This window comes from Hyla sarda, chromosome 2 (assembly GCF_029499605.1).
Source record: "Hyla sarda isolate aHylSar1 chromosome 2, aHylSar1.hap1, whole genome shotgun sequence".
Classification (NCBI taxonomy): domain Eukaryota; kingdom Metazoa; phylum Chordata; class Amphibia; order Anura; family Hylidae; genus Hyla; species Hyla sarda.
The window spans coordinates 11436969-11462172 of NC_079190.1; the positions used below are offsets into that span (position 1 = coordinate 11436969).

The following is a 25204-nucleotide window of genomic DNA, read 5'->3' on the forward strand; positions in this document are numbered from 1 at the left end:
GCTCCATCTGTATACTGCTGCAGCTATATTTATGGGATCAGAATATATAGAAATTATACACCTCCCATCCAGCTCTAGGGGGTGTGGCATGACATCACAAGGGGGGGGGGGGGTGGCTGATCTGTATACTGCTGCTATTTCTATGAGATCAGGATATATAGTAGTTATACACCTCCTCTCTAGCTCTATCTGTATACTGCTACTATTTCTGTGGGATTAGGATATATAGTAGTTATACACCTTCCCTCCAGCTCTATCTGTATACTGCTGCTATCTCTGTGGGATTAGGTTATATAGTAGTTATACACCTCCCCTCCAGCTCTATCTGTATGTTACTATATGTATCCTGTACCCTAAGTATCAGTGTCATATATATATATACACACACACACACACACTGCTATCTCTATGGGATCAGGATAAATAGTAGTTATACACCTTCCCTCCAGCTCTATCTGTATATTGCTGCTATCTCTGTGGAATTAGGATATATAGTAGTTACACCCCTCCCCTCCAGCTCTATCTGTATACTGCTGCTATCTCTGTGGGATCAGGATATATAGTAGTTACACACCTTCCCTCCAGCTCTATCTGTATACTTCTGCTATCTTTGTGGGATTAGGATATATAGTAGTTACACCCCTCCCCTCCAGCTCTATCTGTATATTGTTGCTATCTCTGTGGGATCAGGATATATAGTAGTTACACACCTTCCCTCCAGCTCTATCTGTATACTGCTGCTATCTCTGTGGGATCAGGATATATAGTAGTTATACACCTCCCCTCCAGCTCTATCTGTATACTGCTGCTATCTCTATGAGATCAGGTTATATAGTAGTTATACACCTCCCCTCCAGCTCTATCTGTATACTGCTGCTATCTCTGTGGGATCAGGGTATATAGTAGTTACACCCCTCCCCAGTTCAGCTCAATCTGAGACAAGTGCTCGGTGCAGGACCTGCCAGCTGAGCCAATCACAGGACACTTCTGCATCCAGTGTTTGGCTAAGCTGACAGGTCCTGTGTCCAGTGCTCATGTTTATAGCAGGAAGTAGAAAGCAGATCAGGGCTGGGTAAGTATAGTTTTATTTTTTTTCACTATCTTTTCTTTTTATCTTTTCCCAGCCCCAGCAGAATATTATAATTTTTTATTTTTTTTGCAAAAATGCCAGATAACCCCTTTAATTTCCAGGATTGTTAGACCTCAAAATAAAATCCTTTTCTCATCATTCTGTATTGGGGCCCTGCGAGTTCTGATCAAGCCCAAAATCTTTGCATGACTAAAGTCAGGGATATCATGCGAGCAAGACAAAGAGCGTGACATGTGACCCAGGATCATATAACGTGCACATGAGATGGTGGCATGAAATATGCAGCAGGTGACATGGCGGAGACCGGAGAACATGACGCGTGACATGCAGGGGACATATGTGCTCGGCTCATACTAGCAGCAGGTCATCCCCCCCCCCAAGAAGGAACGTGCACAGACATTTTGGGGTGCAGGGGCCCAATAGAAAAAAAAGGGCAGTTTATTTAGCTTAAAGGGGTACTCCCGTGGAAAACTATTTTTTTTTTTTTTAAATCAACTGGTGCCAGAAAGTTAAACAGATTTGTTAATGACTTCTATTTAAAAATCTTAATCCTTCCAGTACTTATCAGCTGCTGTATGCTCCCCAGGGACTTGTGTAGTTGTTTCCAGTCTGACCACAGTGCTCTCTCTGCTGACACCTCTGTCCATTTTAGGAACTGTCCAGAGCAGGAGAGGTTTGCTATGGGGATTTGCTCCTACTCTGGAGCAAATCAGAGAGCACTGTGGTCATCAGAGAGCACTGTGGTCAGACTGGACAGAACTACACAACTTCCTGTGGAGCATACAGCAGCTGATAAGTACTGGAAGGATTAAGATTTTAAAAAATCTTAATCCTTCCAGTACCTATCAGCTGCTGTATGCTCCACAGGAAGTTCTTTTCTTTTTGAATTTCCTTTCTCTTTGACAACAGTGCTCTCTGCTGACACCTCTTTCCATTTTAGGAACTGTCCAGAGCAGCATATGTTTGCTATGGAGATTTGCTCCTACTCTGGACAATTCCTAAAATGGACATAGGTGTCAGCAGAGAGCACTGTGGTCAGACTGGAAAGAACTACACAACTTCCTGGGGAGCATACAGCAGCTGATAAGTACTGGAAGGATTACGATTTTTATATAGAAGTCATTTACAAATCTGTTTAAGTTGATTAAAAAGTAGGTACGGAAGCCTGAGAGGAACTTTCCGGTTTAGGACACCCTATTAGGGAATTCTGGATTAATAGAGAGGTGTGTGTGGGGGGGCGTCCTCTATCCAGGAGCCATTACAAAGAGCGTCTCTCTAGGGGATGGACCTGTCACGTACTGCATTGCACTGATAACCTATTAAAGGGGTACTCTGCCAAAAAACATACGGATAGGGGATAAGATGTCCGATTGTGTGTGTGTGGGGGGGGGGGGGTCCCGCCACTGGGGACCGCGATCTCCACCGTGGCACCCCAGTCATCCGTGCAAGGAGCAAACTCCGCTCCGCGCCGAATGACTAGCGACTACAGCCGCCACGCCTCCTCCATTCATGTCTATGGGAGGAGGCGTGACGGCTACTACGTAGCCGTCACGTCTCCTCCCATAGACATGAATGGAAGGGGCGTGGCGTGATGTCACGAACGCTGAAGCCATGAGATCGCGGGGGTCCCACCACTGGGGACCCCCGCGATCAGACATCTTATCCCCTAGGGTTAGGGTCAGGGGGTGTGGCTCCCGAGGTCAAAGGTCACTCACAGCTTCCCAGCCTCCCAGGCATCTAGCCATCAAGCCAGCTAGTGCTGGACCCAGCTGGTGTCACCGGTGGGCGCTTCGCGCCCGTGTTCTGCCTCTAGTGTTGGACACAACTGGTAGGGGATAAGAAGTTTTTAGACAGAGTACCCCTTTAATGTGACTTCACACTGTGTAATGCTTCCTTTCCCCTGTTAGGGCGCTGTAGAGGAATTACCTACTTAGGCCGGGTTCACACCACGTTTTTTGCAGTACAGTTCCCGTTTCAGGTTTTTGATTAATAAAAACGGATTCCTCAAAACCGGACTAAACTGTATCGAAACGTGTGTAAATTTAAATCCGTATACGGTTTGAAAAATGATGTCCATGGGGGGGGAACGGGACAGGACACTTTGTGATCAGCTTATTGTCAAGAGAGCCTTTAAATAAGTGGAGAACACTTTTCGGGTGGCGTTCACCACCAGTTCCTGCTATGTGTGCCAATGCCAAATGCAGGGTAGCAGATGGACCATTCGGATGGGCGGGTTATGTTACACATATGACAAGCAGAATAGCGGACGAGGAGTAATGGTGAAATGAAGCCTTGGTATGGAATGGCTGATGGCTACACCGACGTATACTCACCCTCCCTCCGCAGTTAGTCTTAGGAAAGAAGAACGGATTAGACAATTATCAATCACATTATAGACAGAACTTACCATGAGCTATTAAAAAGACAAAAAAAAAATACCCAGAATGGGTAGTTAAAGGGGTTATCCAAGAAAACTTTTTATATATATATCAACTGGCTCCAGAAAGTTAAACAGATTTGTAAATTACTTCTATTAAAAATCTTAATCCTTTCAGTACTTATGAGCTTCTGAAGTTAAGGTTGTTCTTTTCTGTCTAAGTGCTCTCTGATGAAACGTGTCTCGGGAACCGCCCAGTTTAGAAGCAAATCCCCATAGCAAACCTCTTCTAAACTGGACGGTTCCCGAGACACGTGTCATCAGAGAGCACTTAGACAGAAAAGAACAACCTTAACTTCAGAAGCTCATAAGTACTGAAAGGATTAAGATTTTTTTTAATAGAAGTAATTTACAAATCTGTTTAACTTTCTGGAGCCAGTTGATATATAAAAAAAAGTTTTTTTCCTGGATAACCCCTTTAATTTATTCATTGGTAGTTACTGGAGACATCATTTGAAGGATACAAATGGTGTCTGAAAGACGACAAAGGCTTATAATAACAACCTTGAGATTCTACCAACCTATCGAAGACACTATTGGACCAAAGTAAAAATAAAAGCAAAAAAAAATAATTTCAGTCCCAATGTTATAGCTTGAGAAGCTCGAGAATTCCCTGATGAAGCATCCATGTGAAACGTGTCGGGATGGTGGAATACAGAGGTGTCATTGTTACACTGTTTATACCCTGAATACTAGCCCTTGCGTGAGATCTTGTAGGTGTTGTTTTTGCCATTTAATCTTTTTGTAGCGTGGTCCAACATAAGCTTACTAAAAGAGACTGGACCTTCTTCTCAAGCTGCTTATACATTAGGACTCAAAGGGTTATTCCAGGAAAAAAACTTTTTTCTTTTTATATATATATATATATATATATATATATATATATATATATATATCAACAAGTTAAAACAGATTTGTAAATTACTTCTATATAAAAAAAAATCTTAATCCTTCCAATAATTATCAGCTGCTGAAGTTGAGTTGTTCTTTTCTGTCTGGCAACACTGCTCTCTGCTGACATCTCTGCTTGTCTCAGGAACAGCACAGAGTAGAAGAGGTTTGCTATGGGCATTTACTTCTACTCTGGACAGTTCCCGAGACAGGTGTCATCAGAGAGCACTTAGTCAGAAAAGAACAACTCAACTTCAGCAGCTCATGCCCAAGTACTGAAAGGGTTAAGATTGTTTAATAGAAGTAATTTACAAATCTGTTTAACTTTCTGGAGCCACTTAATATATAAAAAAAAACTTTTTTTTTCCTGGAATACCCCTTTAATTCATTAAGCTTATGTTTGGCCACACTACAAAAAGTTCTAACAGCAAAAACAACACCAACCAGATATACATCTCACACAAAAGTTAGTACAGTATTACTTCTGTATCCCACCTGCCCGACGCATTTTGCACGTATGGTTAGTTAGGAAATTCCCAAGCTGGAAAAACACCAACCAGATACACATCTCACACAATAGTCAGTATTCAGGGTACATACAGTGTAATAATGGCACCTCCGTATCCCACCAGCCCCACACATTTTGCACAAATACTTAGTCAGGGAATTCCTAAGCTTTTCACAGATAGTTTGCCAGGGAATTCCTGAGCTTCTCAAACAAGAACAACACCAACCAGATACAAATCTCACAGAAGAGTTAGCATTTAGGGTACATACAGGGTATTAATGGCACCTCCGTATCCCACCAGCCCGACACGTTTTGCACAAATACTTAGTCAGGGAATTCCTAAGCCTTTCACAGATAGTTTGCCAGGGAATTACTGAGCTTCTCAAGCAAGAACAACACCAACCAGATACAAATCTCACACAAGAGTTAGTATTTAGGGTACATACAGGGTAATAATGGCTTCTCCTCATCCCACCAGCCTGACTGATTTCTCAAAGATGCTTTGCCAGGGGATTCCCAGGCTTCCCAAACTTGAACAACACCAACCAGATACAGATCTCACACAGGAGTTAGTATGTAGGGTACATACAGTGTAATAATGGCACCTCCATATTCACCAGTCCGCTACATTTCTTACATATGCTTCATCAGGGAATTTCCAAGCTCTTCAAACTATATACCACCCAGATGCATCTCTCTGCTTGTTAGGGCATACAGATGCGGACATGATATTCGTTAATCCCTCAGTATTGTCACGATGCCGGCTGGCAGGAGGTGGATCCTCTGTGCCAGAGAGGGATTGGCGTGGACCGTGCTAGTGGACCGGTTCTAAGTCACTACAGGTTTTCACCAGAGCCCGCCGCAAAGCGGGATGGACTTGCTGCAGCGGTAGTGACCAGGTCGTATCCACTAGCAACGGCTCAACCTCTCTGGCTGCTGAAGATAGGCGCGGTACAAGGGAGTAGACAGAAGCAAGGTCGGACGTAGCAGAAGGTCGGGGGCAGGCGGCAAGGTTCGTAGTCAGGGTGGATAGCAGTATTACTGGTACACAGGCTTTGGACACACAAAACGCTTTCACTGGCACAAGGCAACAAGATCCGGCCAGGAAGTGCATAGGAGGAGGTCAGATAAAGGCAGGGAGCAGATGGAAGCCAATTAAGCTAATTGGGCCAGGCACCAATCATTGGTGCACTGGCCCTTTAAGTCTCAGGGAGCTGGCGCGCGCGCGCCCTAGAGAGCGGAGCCGCGCGCGCCAGCACATGACAGCAGGGGACGGGAACGGGTAAGTGACCTGGGATGCGACTCGCGAGCGGGCGCGTCCCGCTGTGCGAATCGCATCCCCGACGGCCATGACAGTGCAGCGCTCCCGGTCAGCGGGACCGACCGGGGCGCTGCGGAGAGAGAGACGCCGTACGCGCTCCGGGGAGGAGCGGGGACCCGGAGCGCTAGGCGTAACAGTACCCCCCCCCTTAGGTCTCCCCTTCTCTTTGTCCGGTAACTGCCTCCCCTGGGATGAGGACACCGGGAAAGGATGGAGGGATTCCTCAACGGCAGGCAGTACAGCAGGAGTGGGAATGGGGAGAGAGGGCAGAGGGCGAGGCCTGGCACGGGGCAGTGTGACACCAGGACGAGGGCCATGAGGAGGCACCGAGGCTTGCCTGACTGGACTGGGAGGGGGGGAGAGGCACTTCTTAAGGCGGGCAGAGTCCATAACGACCTTAGGTAGACCGGATACAGGAGGAACCACAGGGTCACGGCAGGGAGTACTGGTAACCGGTTTAAGGCAGTCCTTGAAGCAAGAGGTACCCCAGCTCTTGATCTCCCCTGTGGACCAATCCAGGGTTGGGGAATGGTGTAGAAGCCAGGGTAGTCCAAGGAGAACTTCAGAAGTGCAATTGGGGAGGACCAAAAACTCAATTTTCTCATGATGAGGTCCGATGCACATTAGGAGGGGCTTCGTGCGGAAACGCACGGTGCAATCCAACCTGGCTCCGTTGACCGCGGAAATGTGGAGTGGCTTGACAAGACGGGTCACCGGGATGCGGAATTAATTCACCAAGGACTCCCGAATAAAATTCCCAGAGGCACCAGAGTCCAGGCAGGCCACGGCTGAGAGGGAAGAGCTGGCTGAAGAAGAAATCCGTACAGGCACCGTGAGACGTGGAGAAGCCGACTTAGCATCAAGAGACGCCACACCCACGTGAGCTGGGTGCGTGCGTACGTTTCCCAGGCGTGGAGGACGGATAGGGCAATCCACCAAGAAATGCTCGGTACTGGCACAGTACAGACAAAGATTCTCTTCCTTACGGCGATTCCTCTCTTCCAGGGTCAGGCGAGACCGATCCACTTGCATGGCCTCCTCGGCGGGAGGCCTAGGCGCAGATTGCAATGGAGACTGTGGGAGAGGTGTCCAGAGATCTAAGTCTTTTTCCTGGCGGAGCTCTTGATGCCTCTCAGAAAAACGCATGTCAATGCGAGTGGCTAGATGAATGAGTTCATGCAGGTTAGCAGGAGTATCTCGTGCGGCCAGAACATCTTTAATGTTGCTGGATAGGCCTTTTTTAAAGGTCGCGCAGAGGGCCTCATTATTCCAGGAAAGTTCAGAAGCAAGAGTACGGAATTGTATGGCGTACTCGCCAACGGAAGAATTACCCTGGACCAGGTTCAACAGGGCAGTCTCAGCAGAAGAGGCTCGGGCAGGTTCCTCAAAGACACTTCGAATTTCCGAGAAGAAGGAGTGTACAGAGGCAGTGACGGGGTCATTGCGGTCCCAGAGCGGTGTGGCCCATGACAGGGCTTTTCCAGACAGAAGGCTGACTACGAAAGCCACCTTAGACCTTTCAGTAGGAAACTGATCCGACATCATCTCCAAATGCAGGGAACATTGCGAAAGAAAGCCACGGCAAAACTTAGAGTCCCCATTAAATTTGTCCGGCAAGGACAGGCGGAGGCTAGGAGTGGCCACTCGCTGCGGAAGAGGTGCAGGAGCTGGCGGAGGAGATGGTTGCTGCTGCTGTAGCTGAGACTGAATCTGCTGTAGCTGCGACTGGAGTTGCTGAGTCATGGTGGTCAAGTACGACAGCTGGTGATCTTGTTGGGCAATCTGTCGGGCTTGCTGGGCGACCAGTGTGGGGAGGTCGGCGACAACAGGCAGAGGAACTTCAGCGGGATCCATGGCCGGATCTACTGTCACGATGCCGGCTGGCAGGAGGTGGATCCTCTGTGCCAGAGAGGGATTGGCGTGGACCGTGCTAGTGGACCGGTTCTAAGTCACTACTGGTTTTCACCAGAGCCCGCCGCAAAGCGGGATGGACTTGCTGCGGCGGTAGTGACCAGGTCGTATCCACTAGCAACGGCTCAACCTCTCTGGCTGCTGAAGATAGGCGCGGTACAAGGGAGTAGACAGAAGCAAGGTCGGACGTAGCAGAAGGTCGGGGGCAGGCGGCAAGGTTCGTAGTCAGGGTGGATAGCAGTATTACTGGTACACAGGCTTTGGACACACAAAACGCTTTCACTGGCACAAGGCAACAAGATCCGGCCAGGAAGTGCATAGGAGGAGGTCAGATAAAGGCAGGGAGCAGATGGAAGCCAATTAAGCTAATTGGGCCAGGCACCAATCATTGGTGCACTGGCCCTTTAAGTCTCAGGGAGCTGGCGCGCGCGCGCCCTAGAGAGCGGAGCCGCGCGCGCCAGCACATGACAGCAGGGGACGGGAACGGGTAAGTGACCTGGGATGCGACTCGCGAGCGGGCGCGTCCCGCTGTGTGAATCGCATCCCCGACGGCCATGACAGTGCAGCGCTCCCGGTCAGCGGGACCGACCGGGGCGCTGCGGAGAGAGAGACGCCGTACGCGCTCCGGGGAGGAGCGGGGACCCGGAGCGCTAGGCGTAACAGTACCCCCCCCCTTAGGTCTCCCCTTCTCTTTGTCCGGTAACTGCCTCCCCTGGGATGAGGACACCGGGAAAGGATGGAGGGATTCCTCAACGGCAGGCAGTACAGCAGGAGTGGGAATGGGGAGGGAGGGCAGAGGGCGAGGCCTGGCACGGGGCAGTGTGACACCAGGACGAGGGCCATGAGGAGGCACCGAGGCTTGCCTGACTGGACTGGGAGGGGGGGAGAGGCACTTCTTAAGGCGGGCAGAGTCCATAACGACCTTAGGTAGACCGGATACAGGAGGAACCACAGGGTCACGGCAGGGAGTACTGGTAACCGGTTTAAGGCAGTCCTTGAAGCAAGAGGTACCCCAGCTCTTGATCTCCCCTGTGGACCAATCCAGGGTTGGGGAATGGTGTAGAAGCCAGGGTAGTCCAAGGAGAACTTCAGAAGTGCAATTGGGGAGGACCAAAAACTCAATTTTCTCATGATGAGGTCCGATGCACATTAGGAGGGGCTTCGTGCGGAAACGCACGGTGCAATCCAACCTGGCTCCGTTGACCGCGGAAATGTGGAGTGGCTTGACAAGACGGGTCACCGGGATGCGGAATTAATTCACCAAGGACTCCCGAATAAAATTCCCAGAGGCACCAGAGTCCAGGCAGGCCACGGCTGAGAGAGAAGAGCTGGCTGAAGAAGAAATCCGTACAGGCACCGTGAGACGTGGAGAAGCCGACTTAGCATCAAGAGACGCCACACCCACGTGAGCTGGGTGCGTGCGTACGTTTCCCAGGCGTGGAGGACGGATAGGGCAATCCACCAAGAAATGCTCGGTACTGGCACAGTACAGACAAAGATTCTCTTCCTTACGGCGATTCCTCTCTTCCAGGGTCAGGCGAGACCGATCCACTTGCATGGCCTCCTCGGCGGGAGGCCTAGGCGCAGATTGCAATGGAGACTGTGGGAGAGGTGTCCAGAGATCTAAGTCTTTTTCCTGGCGGAGCTCTTGATGCCTCTCAGAAAAACGCATGTCAATGCGAGTGGCTAGATGAATGAGTTCATGCAGGTTAGCAGGAGTATCTCGTGCGGCCAGAACATCTTTAATGTTGCTGGATAGGCCTTTTTTAAAGGTCGCGCAGAGGGCCTCATTATTCCAGGAAAGTTCAGAAGCAAGAGTACGGAATTGTATGGCGTACTCGCCAACGGAAGAATTACCCTGGACCAGGTTCAACAGGGCAGTCTCAGCAGAAGAGGCTCGGGCAGGTTCCTCAAAGACACTTCGAATTTCCGAGAAGAAGGAGTGTACAGAGGCAGTGACGGGGTCATTGCGGTCCCAGAGCGGTGTGGCCCATGACAGGGCTTTTCCAGACAGAAGGCTGACTACGAAAGCCACCTTAGACCTTTCAGTAGGAAACTGATCCGACATCATCTCCAAATGCAGGGAACATTGCGAAAGAAAGCCACGGCAAAACTTAGAGTCCCCATTAAATTTGTCCGGCAAGGACAGGCGGAGGCTAGGAGTGGCCACTCGCTGCGGAAGAGGTGCAGGAGCTGGCGGAGGAGATGGTTGCTGCTGCTGTAGCTGAGACTGAATCTGCTGTAGCTGCGACTGGAGTTGCTGAGTCATGGTGGTCAAGTACGACAGCTGGTGATCTTGTTGGGCAATCTGTCGGGCTTGCTGGGCGACCAGTGTGGGGAGGTCGGCGACAACAGGCAGAGGAACTTCAGCGGGATCCATGGCCGGATCTACTGTCACGATGCCGGCTGGCAGGAGGTGGATCCTCTGTGCCAGAGAGGGATTGGCGTGGACCGTGCTAGTGGACCGGTTCTAAGTCACTACTGGTTTTCACCAGAGCCCGCCGCAAAGCGGGATGGACTTGCTGCGGCGGTAGTGACCAGGTCGTATCCACTAGCAACGGCTCAACCTCTCTGGCTGCTGAAGATAGGCGCGGTACAAGGGAGTAGACAGAAGCAAGGTCGGACGTAGCAGAAGGTCGGGGGCAGGCGGCAAGGTTCGTAGTCAGGGTGGATAGCAGTATTACTGGTACACAGGCTTTGGACACACAAAACGCTTTCACTGGCACAAGGCAACAAGATCCGGCCAGGAAGTGCATAGGAGGAGGTCAGATAAAGGCAGGGAGCAGATGGAAGCCAATTAAGCTAATTGGGCCAGGCACCAATCATTGGTGCACTGGCCCTTTAAGTCTCAGGGAGCTGGCGCGCGCGCGCCCTAGAGAGCGGAGCCGCGCGCGCCAGCACATGACAGCAGGGGACGGGAACGGGTAAGTGACCTGGGATGCGACTCGCGAGCGGGCGCGTCCCGCTGTGCGAATCGCATCCCCGACGGCCATGACAGTGCAGCGCTCCCGGTCAGCGGGACCGACCGGGGCGCTGCGGAGAGAGAGACGCCGTACGCGCTCCGGGGAGGAGCGGGGACCCGGAGCGCTAGGCGTAACAGTACCCCCCCCTTAGGTCTCCCCTTCTCTTTGTCCGGTAACTGCCTCCCCTGGGATGAGGACACCGGGAAAGGATGGAGGGATTCCTCAACGGCAGGCAGTACAGCAGGAGTGGGAATGGGGAGGGAGGGCAGAGGGCGAGGCCTGGCACGGGGCAGTGTGACACCAGGACGAGGGCCATGAGGAGGCACCGAGGCTTGCCTGACTGGACTGGGAGGGGGGGAGAGGCACTTCTTAAGGCGGGCAGAGTCCATAACGACCTTAGGTAGACCGGATACAGGAGGAACCACAGGGTCACGGCAGGGAGTACTGGTAACCGGTTTAAGGCAGTCCTTGAAGCAAGAGGTACCCCAGCTCTTGATCTCCCCTGTGGACCAATCCAGGGTTGGGGAATGGTGTAGAAGCCAGGGTAGTCCAAGGAGAACTTCAGAAGTGCAATTGGGGAGGACCAAAAACTCAATTTTCTCATGATGAGGTCCGATGCACATTAGGAGGGGCTTCGTGCGGAAACGCACGGTGCAATCCAACCTGGCTCCGTTGACCGCGGAAATGTGGAGTGGCTTGACAAGACGGGTCACCGGGATGCGGAATTAATTCACCAAGGACTCCCGAATAAAATTCCCAGAGGCACCAGAGTCCAGGCAGGCCACGGCTGAGAGGGAAGAGCTGGCTGAAGAAGAAATCCGTACAGGCACCGTGAGACGTGGAGAAGCCGACTTAGCATCAAGAGACGCCACACCCACGTGAGCTGGGTGCGTGCGTACGTTTCCCAGGCGTGGAGGACGGATAGGGCAATCCACCAAGAAATGCTCGGTACTGGCACAGTACAGACAAAGATTCTCTTCCTTACGGCGATTCCTCTCTTCCAGGGTCAGGCGAGACCGATCCACTTGCATGGCCTCCTCGGCGGGAGGCCTAGGCGCAGATTGCAATGGAGACTGTGGGAGAGGTGTCCAGAGATCTAAGTCTTTTTCCTGGCGGAGCTCTTGATGCCTCTCAGAAAAACGCATGTCAATGCGAGTGGCTAGATGAATGAGTTCATGCAGGTTAGCAGGAGTATCTCGTGCGGCCAGAACATCTTTAATGTTGCTGGATAGGCCTTTTTTAAAGGTCGCGCAGAGGGCCTCATTATTCCAGGAAAGTTCAGAAGCAAGAGTACGGAATTGTATGGCGTACTCGCCAACGGAAGAATTACCCTGGACCAGGTTCAACAGGGCAGTCTCAGCAGAAGAGGCTCGGGCAGGTTCCTCAAAGACACTTCGAATTTCCGAGAAGAAGGAGTGTACAGAGGCAGTGACGGGGTCATTGCGGTCCCAGAGCGGTGTGGCCCATGACAGGGCTTTTCCAGACAGAAGGCTGACTACGAAAGCCACCTTAGACCTTTCAGTAGGAAACTGGTCCGACATCATCTCCAAGTGCAGGGAACATTGCGAAAGAAAGCCACGGCAAAACTTAGAGTCCCCATTAAATTTGTCCGGCAAGGACAGGCGGAGGCTAGGAGTGGCCACTCGCTGCGGAAGAGGTGCAGGAGCTGGCGGAGGAGATGGTTGCTGCTGCTGTAGCTGAGACTGAATCTGCTGTAGCTGCGACTGGAGTTGCTGAGTCATGGTGGTCAAGTACGACAGCTGGTGATCTTGTTGGGCAATCTGTCGGGCTTGCTGGGCGACCAGTGTGGGGAGGTCGGCGACAACAGGCAGAGGAACTTCAGCGGGATCCATGGCCGGATCTACTGTCACGATGCCGGCTGGCAGGAGGTGGATCCTCTGTGCCAGAGAGGGATTGGCGTGGACCGTGCTAGTGGACCGGTTCTAAGTCACTACTGGTTTTCACCAGAGCCCGCCGCAAAGCGGGATGGACTTGCTGCGGCGGTAGTGACCAGGTCGTATCCACTAGCAACGGCTCAACCTCTCTGGCTGCTGAAGATAGGCGCGGTACAAGGGAGTAGACAGAAGCAAGGTCGGACGTAGCAGAAGGTCGGGGGCAGGCGGCAAGGTTCGTAGTCAGGGTGGATAGCAGTATTACTGGTACACAGGCTTTGGACACACAAAACGCTTTCACTGGCACAAGGCAACAAGATCCGGCCAGGAAGTGCATGGGAGGAGGTCAGATAAAGGCAGGGAGCAGATGGAAGCCAATTAAGCTAATTGGGCCAGGCACCAATCATTGGTGCACTGGCCCTTTAAGTCTCAGGGAGCTGGCGCGCGCGCGCCCTAGAGAGCGGAGCCGCGCGCGCCAGCACATGACAGCAGGGGACGGGAACGGGTAAGTGACCTGGGATGCGACTCGCGAGCGGGCGCGTCCCGCTGTGCGAATCGCATCCCCGACGGCCATGACAGTGCAGCGCTCCCGGTCAGCGGGACCGACCGGGGCGCTGCGGAGAGAGAGACGCCGTACGCGCTCCGGGGAGGAGCGGGGACCCGGAGCGCTAGGCGTAACAAGTATCTGTTTTTGTTTATATATACACATTTTTATTTTATTTTTTTACAGATAAAACTGATTTTTTAGTTAAAACTGGGTTTCCCTAGTGAAAACCAGTTTTGACTGAATGCCTTTGTGAAAACTAGGATTTACTGCATTTTCCTAGTAAAAACCAGATTTGACTGAACGTTCTCGTTCAAACTAGAATGTTACTGCTAATACAAAAACCAAATGTTGTATGCAAAATGTTATACCGAATATTATTGTATCTTCAACAAATGCTACGTCACAGAAATGGTAATTCATTCCCAATTAACACTTTTAATTGCTTTTAACGTATTTTTTTTCACTTAAAAAGGTTTCCCTAGTTAAAACTGTGTTTAAAACAAATTCAAAGATACTTACCAGGCTAATACCTCCTGTAAGTTATCTAAAACCTCCGCATCATCAGGAGCCCGACTTTATAGTCATATAGTTCATACTGGTTTTCTCAGTTTTAACTCATTTCGTTATAATTAGCTTTCTTCAGTTTAAACCAGTTTTAACTGACATTTTGGTTTTTGATTAGCAGTAAATCCTAGTTTCCATGAAGGTGCTCAGTAAAAACTGGTTTTAACTGGGGAACAGCAGGAAATTCTAGTTTTGACAAAAGCATTCAGTAAGAACTGGCTTTCACTAGAGAAAACCAGTTTTAACTAAAAAAAACGGTTTTAAAGGGGTACTCCCGTGGAAAACTTTTTTTTTTAATCAACTGGTGCCAGAAAGTTAGGCCCCGTTCACACTACGGAATTGCCCCGGAATTTCGCGGTGTGAACTCTAACATTAGTGTGAACGGGTCTCCGTGAGACCCGTTCACACTGCGGAATTTCAGCGGCGGAAATGTCCGCGCAAAGAAAGAACATGTTCATTCTTTGCGCAGATTCCGCGAGCACTGCATAGCCGTCAATGGTGACAGCTCAGTGCCCCGCGGCCCTAGTGCCGAAGTATGTACGGCGGTGGCTGCCAGGCGGAGACTCCACTCGCGGAATTCAGCCACGAGAATTCCATAGAGTGAACGGGACCTTAAACAGATTTGTAAATTACTTGTATTAAAAAATCTTAATCCTTCCAGTACTTATTAGCTGCTTAATACTACAGGGGAAATGGTTTTCTTTTTGGAACACAGAGCTCTCTGCTGAGACCACGAGCACGGTGCTCTCTGCTGACATCTATGTCCATTTTAAGAACTGTCCAGAGTAGGAGAAAATCCCCATAGCAAACATATACTGCTCTGGACAGTTCCTAAAATGGACAGAGATGTCAGCAGAGAGCACTGTGCTCGTGATGTCAGCAGAGAGCTCTGTGTTCCAAAATGAAAACCATTTTCTCTGTAGTATTCAGCAGCTGATAAGTACTGGAAGGATTAAGATATTTTAATAGAAATAATTTACACATCTGTTTAACTTTCTGGCACCAGTTGATTTAAAAAAAAAAGTTTTCCACAGGAGTACCCCTTTAACAGTTTATTTTGACAGGAATAATAAGCTACACAATGCTCTGTCTTAGGGTATGTTCACACTGCGGAATTACCGTTCGCAGAATTCCGCAAGCGGAGATTCCATCTGGCGGACTCCGCCAAAATACTTTGGCAGTAGGACCGCGTGGCACTGCGCCATCACCATTGACAGCTATGCTGTACGCGCGGACTTCCACCCAAAGAATGAACATGTTCTTTCTTTGCGTGTAACAATTCTTCGGTGTGAACGGGTCTCAGGGAAGACCCATTCACACTGATGTTAATGTTCACTACACGTAATTCTGTTCACGGAATTCTACGGGAATTACGCAGTGTGAACATACTTAAAGGGGTACTCCGGTGGAAAACTTTTTTTTTTAAATTAACTGGTGCCAGAAAGTTAAACAGATTTGTAAAATACTTCTATTAAAATATCTTAATCCTTCCAGTACTAATTAGCTGCTGAATACTACAGCGGAAATTATTTTCTTTTTGAAACACAGAACTGTCTGCTGACATCACGAGCACAGTGCTCTCTGCTGACACCTCTGTCCATTTTTAGGAACTGTCCAGAGCAGCATATGTTTGCTAAGGGGATTTTCTCCTACTCTGGACAGTTCCTAAAATGGACAGAGGTGTCAGCAGAGAGCACTGTGCTCGTGATGTCAGCAGAGAGCTCTGTGTTTCAAACGGAAAAGAATTTCCACTGTAGTATTCAGCAGCTAATAAGTACTGGAAGGATTAAGATTTTTTTATTTTTTTTTATAGAAGTAATTTACAAATCTGTTTAACTTTCTGGCACCAGTTGATAAAAAAAAAAAAAAAAAAAAGTTTTTCACTGGAGTACCCCTTTAAAGGGGAACCCTGATGGAATCCTAAAGTGCAAAAAGAGAACATAGCCCCAGTGAATAGAAACCCTAATAAAGTGAATATCAGCAATCTCTAGACACCAGGAAGATGTTTTAGGTGACCTATTTGTTTAATAAAAAAAATTTAAAAATTTTTAACTAAACAGCAGAAAAGTTATAAAAATATATTAGAAAAGGTATATTAGTGAATAATTGAAAAAAAAATCTTCCTTTTGGTGACAGTAAGTAAAGAACTTGAAATGAAGAGGAGTTAGAATGTAAAGTACAGCACCCTTGAATTAAGGATGCCCTCAAAAAAAAAAATACTAGCAATAAATAAATAAAATAGAATTAATAAATAAATAATATAAATAAATAAATAAATAAAATAATAGTAATTCATAAATAAATAAAATAAAATAATAATAATATATTAGAAAGTTGCAGATTTTTTTTTTATTCTAAATTGCTCTCTCTAAGTTCTCCACAATTCTATAGAAATGAGACATCTGTGCAAGATAAAATCAAATTTCCATGACAAGCCTAAAGGGGAACCTCCAATATAAAATGTATCAATAATCAGCAATGACAAAGATCTGGAGCGCTGAGATCTCTGTAACTCCAATATTGCTGTATGCCGGCAGAAGTTACACACTATAGCAGTGGTCTCCAACCTGCGGACCTCCAGATGTTGCAAAACTACAACTCCCAGCATGCCCGGACAGCCGTTGGCTGTCCGGGCATGCTGGGAGTTGTAGTTTTGCAACATCTGGAGGTCCGCAGGTTGGAGACCACTGCACTAGAGCATTGTTTTTTTTTTTCAAACAGTGTGTCTCCAGCTGTTGCAAAATTACAACTCCCAGCATGCTCGGTAAGTCGTTGGAAGGAATCGTAGTCTTGCAACAGCTGGAGACACCCTGTTTGGGAAACACTGCACTAGAGTCTCTCAGGGAAACACATCTCCTCTTCTTATCATCAATTATTCAGGGCAGTGACAGGGTTAATTCTGCTTAAACAATGGCAGCCGCAGCGCACATGAAATCTTAATGCAGATCGTGTAGACAGGAGACGTAGGATCGGCCATAAGTATCTGTCTTATATCTGTTCCTGTGGGTGAGCAGTAAACCCCCAAGTGAATAAATTAAGTAATTTTGCTATTTTTAGCATTTGTTAACATATTCGTTTTTTCCCCATAAAACGTATATGTTAAACAGACAGCAATAACGCGGTGAGAACGCACTCTAATATGTGGTATCACGTCTTACACTCCAGTCACATTCAGAGCTGCACTGAAAACTCAGCTTAATACCTGTTTTGCAGGTGATGTAAGGTAGTGGAGGGATTCATGTCTGCTTCCCTGGTGGTCTAGGGTAGGATTGGGATTTATGTCTGCTTCCCTGGTGGTCTAGGGTAGGATCAGGATTTCTGTCTGCTTCCCTGGTGGTCTAGGCTAGGATCAGGATTTCTGTCTGCTTCCCTGGTGGTCTAGGGTAGGATTGGGATTTATGTCTGCTTCCCTGGTGGTCTAGGGTCAGGATTTATGTCTGCTTCCCTGGTGGTCTAAGGTAGGATCAGGATTTCTGTCTGCTTCCCTGGTGGTCTAGGGTAGGATCAGGATTTATGTCTGCTTCCCTGGTGATCTAGGGTAGGATCAGGAGTTTATGTCTGCTTCCCTGGTGGTCTAGGGTAGGATTAGGATTTTGGTCTGCTTCCCTGGTGGTCTAGGTTAATAGAAAGATCCATGTCTGCTTCCCTGGTGGTCTAATGTAGGATAAGGATTCATGTCAGCTTCCCTGGTGATGTAGGGTAGTGGAAAGATTCATATCTGCTTCCCTGGTTGTCTAGGGTAGGGCAGGGATTCATGTCTGCTTCCCTGGTGGTCTAGGGTCAGGATTTATGTCTGCTTCCCTGGTGGTCTAAGGTAGGATCAGGATTTCTGTCTGCTTCCCTGGTGGTCTAGGGTAGGATCAGGATTTATGTCTGCTTCCCTGGTGGTCTAGGGTAGGATAAGGATTTATGTCTACTTCCCTGGTGGTCTAGGGTAGGATCAGGATTTCTGTCTGCTTCCCTGGTGGTGTAAGGTAGTGGATGAATTCATGTCTGCTTCCCTGGTGGTCTAGGGTGGAGGAAGGAATTGTTTCTGAATCCCTGGTGGTCTAAGGTAGTAGAGGGATTCATGTCTGCCTTCCTGGTGGTCTAGAGACGTGAAGGGATCTACGACTGCTTTCCTTGTGGTCTAGGGCAGAGAAGGGGACCTTCTCTGCTTTCCTGTGGTCTAGGGTAGTTCAGGAGTTAACGTATGCTTCCCTGGTGGTCAAGGGTAATGGAACTCATGTCTGCTTTCCTGTTGGTCTAGAGTAGTGGATGGATTCATGACTGCTCTCCTGGTGGTCTAGGGTAATACAAGGATTTATTTCTGATTTTCCAGTTAACTAGGGTATCGGATGGATTCATGTCTGCTTCCCTGGTGGTCTAGAGTAGTGAATGGATTTATGACTGCTTCCCTGGTGGTCTAGGGTAGGATTAGGATTTTGGTCTGCTTCCCTGGTGGTCTAGGTTAATAGAAAGATCCATGTCTGCTTCCCTGGTGGTCTAATGTAGGATAAGGATTCATGTCAGCTTCCCTGGTGATGTAGGGTAGTGGAAAGATTCATATCTGCTTCCCTGGTTGTCTAGGGTAGGGCAGGGATTCATGTCTGCTTCCCTGGTGGTCTAGGGTCAGGATTTATGTCTGCTTCCCTGGTGGTCTAAGGTAGGATCAGGATTTCTGTCTGCTTCCCTGGTGGTCTAGGGTAGGATCAGGATTTATGTCTGCTTCCCTGGTGGTCTAGGGTAGGATCAGGATTTCTGTCTGCTTCCCTGGTGGTCTAGGGTAGGATAAGGATTTATGTCTACTTCCCTGGTGGTCTAGGGTAGGATCAGGATTTCTGTCTGCTTCCCTGGTGGTGTAAGGTAGTGGATGAATTCATGTCTGCTTCCCTGGTGGTCTAGGGTAGAGGAAGGAATTGTTTCTGAATCCCTGGTGGTCTAAGGTAGTAGAGGGATTCATGTCTGCCTTCCTGGTGGTCTAGAGACGTGAAGGGATCTACGACTGCTTTCCTTGTGGTCTAGGGCAGAGAAGGGGACCTTCTCTGCTTTCCTGTGGTCTAGGGTAGTTCAGGAGTTAACGTATGCTTCCCTGGTGGTCAAGGGTAACGGAACTCATGTCTGCTTTCCTGTTGGTCTAGAGTAGTGGATGGATTCATGACTGCTCTCCTGGTGGTCTAGGGTAATACAAGGATTTATTTCTGCTTTCCCAATTAACTAGGGTATCGGATGGATTCATGTCTGCTTTCCTGTTGGTCTAGAGTAGTGGATGGATTCATGACTGCTCTCCTGGTGGTCTAGGGTAATACAAGGATTTATTTCTGCTTTCCCAATTAACTAGGGTATCGGATGGATTCATGTCTGCTTCCCTGGTGGTCTAGAGTAGTGGATGGATTCATGACTTCTCTCCTGGTGATCTAGGGTAATAAAAGGATTTATTTCTGCTTTCCCAGTTAACTAGGGTATCGGATGGATACATTTCGGCTTCCCTGGTGGTCTAGAGTAGTGGATGGATTTATGACTGCTTCCCTGGTGGTCTAGGGCAGAGAAGGGAATCTTCTCTGCTTTCCTGGTGTTCTAAGGTAGTTCAGTAATTTATCTCTGCTTCCCTAGTGGTCAAGGGTAATTAAATAATTCATGACTACTTCCCTGGTGGTCTAGGGTAGTGGAAGAGTTATTGTTTGCTTCTCTTGTGCTCAAGGGGAATGGAATAAATTATACTTCCCTGGTGGCAGAATACTGCAACTAATCTCCAATAATAGACTGTTGGCACCATCAAACAGCAGGGGGCAGAAGTGAGGCGATGGGTTACATGCAAGGAATTCAGCAATATTATGAACGCAGCTTTGGATGTGACTGGAGTACAGGTCATCGTGAAGCTCTATATCAGTGGTCTTCAACCTGGGGACCTCCAGATGTTGCAAAACTACAACTCCCAGCATGCCCGGACAGCCAACGGCTGTCCGGGCATGCTGGGAGTTGTAGTTTTGCAACCTCTGGAGGTCCCCAGGTTGAAGACCACTGCTCTAGGGGGGAGATTTATCAAAACCTGCCCAGAGGAAATGTTGCCCAGTTGCCCATAGCAACCAATCAGCTTCCTTCTTTCATTTTTAACAAGGCCTCTGCAAAATGAAAGAAGCGATCTGATTGGTTGCTATGGGCAACTGGGCAAATTTTCCTCTGGACGGGTTTTAATAAATCTCCCCCTAATGTCACTAAAAAGTGTCAGTGTAAATATCAGTAGATTTATCCAAAAACCGTCCAGAGGAAAAGTTGCTGAGTTGCCCATAGCAACCAATCAGATCGCTGCTTTCATTTTCCACAGGCCTTTTCAAAAATGAAAGTAGCGATCTGATTGGTTGCTATGGGCAACTGGGCAACTTTTTCTCTGGACAGGTTTGGATAAATCTCCTCCATAGGGAGTAGTAATGACTGGTGTTTTGCCAACTTCTTCATACTCCTCCATCTTTTCTTCCAAAAAATTTGGGCAAATACGTGACAGAAACAAAGTACCGTACACGTAACAATGTCCTCAGACTTACATATATGAGGTGCTCCCTGTATCTGATGAGGAGATTCCGCAGGATCCCGGCCTCGTTGAGATCTCCCAGGCGGATCATGTCCTCCACCCCATGGATAGATGTTGGGTGCATGGGTTTAATGTTTGTGGCGTTCTGAGGAGATATCCAGTGCTCCTGTAAGTGAAACAGATGAACAATCAGACCCTTCCCAGTTATGGAATCATATAAAGGGGGGTTCTTCATGCAGACCGCAGCAGTAGAGCATTGTTCCTATGAAAATAGATTAATTAACCCCAGCAGTAAAGTTGGGTGACCACTAATATGGCTACTGTCAGATAAAATGAAGGTAAAGGGTTAATTCCACCATTCCTGGTGGTCTAGGGTAGAGGAGTGGTTAATGTTTGCTTCCCTGGTGGTCTAGAATAGTGGTGGGATTCATGTCTGCTTCCCTGTTGTTTAGCATTGATTTAGCATAGATTTTTGTCTGCCGTCCTGGTGGTCTAGGGTAGGATAAGGATTTATGTCTGCTTCCCTGGTGGTCTAGGGTAGGGAAGGGATTCATTTCTGCCTTCCTGGTGGTCTAGGGTAGGATTAGGATTTATGTCTGCTTCCCTGGTGGTCTAGGGTAGGGAAGGGATTCATTTCTGCTCTCCTGGTGGTCTAGGGTAGGGGAGGGATTCATATCTGCTTTTCTGTTGATCTAGGACAGTAGATCATTTTCTGACTGCTTCCCTTGTGGTAGTAGAGGGCTTTGTGTTGCTTTCGTGGTTATCTAAGAAATAAAGGGATTGCTGTCTTCCCTGGTGGTCTAATGTAGATGAGAGATCCATGTCTGCTTCCCTGGTGGTCTAGGGTTGGGGAGAGATTTGTCTGCTTGCCTGGTGGTCTAGGTAGGGGAAGATTTCATGCCTGCTTCCTTGGTGGCAGGGCCGGATCATCATTGGCGCTCATGGAGCGTCTGCTTCGAGCCCCGGCACACAGGAGGCCCCTTTCACATTCGGGACATCCCTGTGTCCCAAAAAATCTTTTTAGGACACAAGGATATCCCGACGGCTACCTCTTTGCGACGGTCCCCGCGTGCGCCCATAGGAGAAAAACAGAGCGGAGTGGAGCATCGAGGAGGACGCGCGCGCATGGTAAGTGACCAGCGGCACGTCATCTTCAGTGTTCCGACCTCCGCTCCTTCGGTCCCGGGACCTACTGCCATGGCCCATAGGCCATAGCAGTAGATCGTGGCCCAGGTGTGGTCGGAACACTGAAGTGTGGCAGTAAACAGACATACAGCCTCCAGCCATACACTGTATATGGCTGAAGGCTGTATGTCTGTGGGGGAACATACTGCACCTAATGTGGGGGAACTATACTGAACCTAATGTGGGGGACTAAACTGCACCTAATGTGGGGGGAACTGTACTGCACCTAATGTGGGGAACTATACTGCACCTAATGTGGGGGAACTATACTGCACCTAATGTGGGGAACTATACTGCACCTAATGTGGGCAACTATACTGCACCTAATGTGGGGGACTATACTGCACCTAATGTAGGGAACTATACTGCACCTAATGTGGGAACTATACTGCACCTAATGTGGGGGAACTATACTGCACCTAATGTGGGCAACTATACTGCACCTAATGTGGTGGACTATACTGCACCTAATGTGGGGAACTATACTGCACCTAATGTGGGAGAACCATACTGCACCTAATGTGTGGGAACTATACTGCACCTAATGTGGGGGAACTATACTGCACCTAATGTGGGAGAACTATACTGCACCTAATGTGGGGGAACTATACTGCACCTAATGTGGGAGAACTATACTGCACCTAATGTGGGGAACTATACTGCACCTAATGTGGGGGAACTATACTGCACCTAATGTGGGGGAACTATACTGCACCTAATGTGGGAGAACTATACTGCACCTAATGTGGGGAACTATACTGCACCTAATGTGGGGGAACTATACTGCACCTAATGTGGGGGAACTATACTGCACCTAATGTGGGAGAACTATACTGCACCTAATGTGGGGAACTATACTGCACCTAATGTGGGGGGAACTGTACTGCACCTAATGTGGGGAACTATACTGCACCTAATGTGGGGGAATTATACTGCACCTAATGTGGGGAACTATACTGCACCTAATGTGGGGGAATTATACTGCACCTAATGTGGTGAACTATACTGCACCTAATGTGGTGAACTATACTGCACCTAATGTGGGGAACTATACTGCACCTAATGTGGGGAACTATACTGCACCTGATGTGGGGGAACTATACTGCACCTAATGTGGAGAACGATACTGCGCCTAATGTGGAGAACTATACTGCGCCTAATGTGGGGGAACTATACTGTGCCTAATGTGGGGGAACTATACTGCACCTAATGTGGGGGAACTGTACTGCACCTAATGTGTGGAACTATACTGCACCTAATGTGTGGGAACTATACTGCACCTAATGTGGGAAACTATACTGCACCTAATGTGGGGGAACTATACTGCACCTAATGTGGGGGAACTATACTGCACCTAATGTGGGGGAACTATACTGCACCTAATGGGGGAACTATACTGCACCTAATGTGAGAAACTATACTGCACCTAATGTGAGAAACTATACTGCACCTAATGTGAGAAACTATACTGCACCTAATGTGAGAAACTATACTGCACCTAATGTGGGGGAACTATACTGCACATAATGGGGGAACTATACTGCACATAATGGGGGAACTATACTGCACCTAATGTGGGGGAACTATACTGCACCTAATGTGGGTGAACTATACTGCACCTAATGTGGAGAACTATACCGTACCAAATGTGGGGAACTATACTGCACCTAATGTGGGGGAACTGTACTACACCTAATGTGGGGGAAATGTACTGCCAACCTAATGTGGGGGAACTGTACTGCCAACCTAATGTGGGGGAACTGTACTGCCAACCTAATGTGGGGGAACTGTACTGCACCTAATGTGGGGGAACTATACTGCACTTAATGTGGAGAACTATACTGCGCTTAATGTGGAGAACTATACTGCGCCTAATGTGGGGAACTATACTCCACCTAATATGGGTTAACTGTGCTGCACCTAATGTGGGGAACTGTACTGCACCTAATGTGGGGGAACTATACTGCACCTAATGTGGGGAACTATACTGCACCTAATGTGGGGGAACTATACTGCACCTCTTGTGGGGGAACTGTACTGCACCTCTTGTGGGGAACTATACTGCACCTAATGTGGGGGAACTATACTGCACCTAATGTGGGGGAACTATACTGCACCTAAATTGGGGAACTTTACTGCACCTAATGTGGGGGAACTATACTGCACCTAATGTGGAGAACTATACTGCACCTAATGTGGAGAACTATACTGCACCTAATGTGGAGAACTATACTGCGCCTAATGTAGGGGAACTATACTGCGCCTAATGTGGGGAACTATACTGCACCTAATGTGGGGGAACTGTACTGCACCTAATGTGTGGGAACTGTACTGCACCTAATGTGTGGGAACTGTACTGCACCTAATGTGGGGGAACTATACTCCACCTAATGTGGGGGAACTATACTCCACCTAATGTGGAGAACTATACTGCACCTAATGTGAGGAACTATACTGCAGCTAATGTGGGGGAACTATACTACACCTAATGTGGGGGAACTATACTGCACCTAATGTGGGGGAACTGTACTGTACCTAATGTGGGGGAACTATACTGCACCTAATGTGGGGGAACTATACTGCACCTAATGTGGGGAACTATACTGCACCTAATGTGAGGAACTATACTGCAGCTAATGTGGGGGAACTATACTGCACCTAATGTGGGGGAACTATACTGCACCTAATGTGGGGAACTATACTACATCTAATGTGGGGGAACTATACTGTAACTAATGTGGGGGAACTACTGCACCTAATGTGGAGAACTATACTGCACCTAATGTGAGGAACTATACTGCACCTAATGTGGGGAACTATACTGCACCTAATGTGGGGGAACTATACTGCACTTAATGTGGGGGAACTACTGCACCTAATGTGGTGAACTATACTGCACCTAATGGGGGAACTATAGTGCACCTAATGTGGGGGAACTATTCTGCACCTAATGTGGAGAACTATACCGTACCTGCTCTGACCAGTTCCTTTCTGGCACCAGTTTTATTAAAAAAAATGTTGTTGCACCGGAGTACCCCTTTAGGGTACGTTCACACGAGCGGATCCCCAGGGTGTATTACGCTGCGGATCTGCCGCTGAAGGACTGCTGTATGCTGCCTTTACAGGTGCCTGCTCGGAGCGGCAATACGCCACTACAAGCAGACACAGTAAAGCGATGTGCGAGTCGCTGCGCATGCACGGTGTACTCGCACACACCATGGCCACTCCCCCTGCTCTATGAGCTATGCCGACAGCTGCCGCTTTGTGCGAGTATACTGCGCATGCGCACGTCAACTCGCACATCTCAGTGTGTCTGCTCGTAGCAGCGGATTGCCGCTCTGAGCAGGCACCTGTAAAGGCAGCATACAGCGGTCCTTCAGCGGCGGA

The 25204-nt window shown here is 48.5% G+C and overlaps 1 protein-coding gene across 1 annotated transcript in view; it reads right to left on the reverse strand.

Moving 5' to 3' along the window:
- MYO7A (myosin VIIA) overlaps positions 1-25204 on the reverse strand; it is a gene marked incomplete in the record, with an annotated part of 248641 nt that overhangs the window by 161403 nt on the left and 62034 nt on the right. Inside the window, 2 exon segments of the mRNA XM_056561158.1 lie at positions 3424-3441; positions 20646-20798. Of these exon segments, the coding sequence (XP_056417133.1) occupies positions 3424-3441; positions 20646-20798 (171 nt within the window).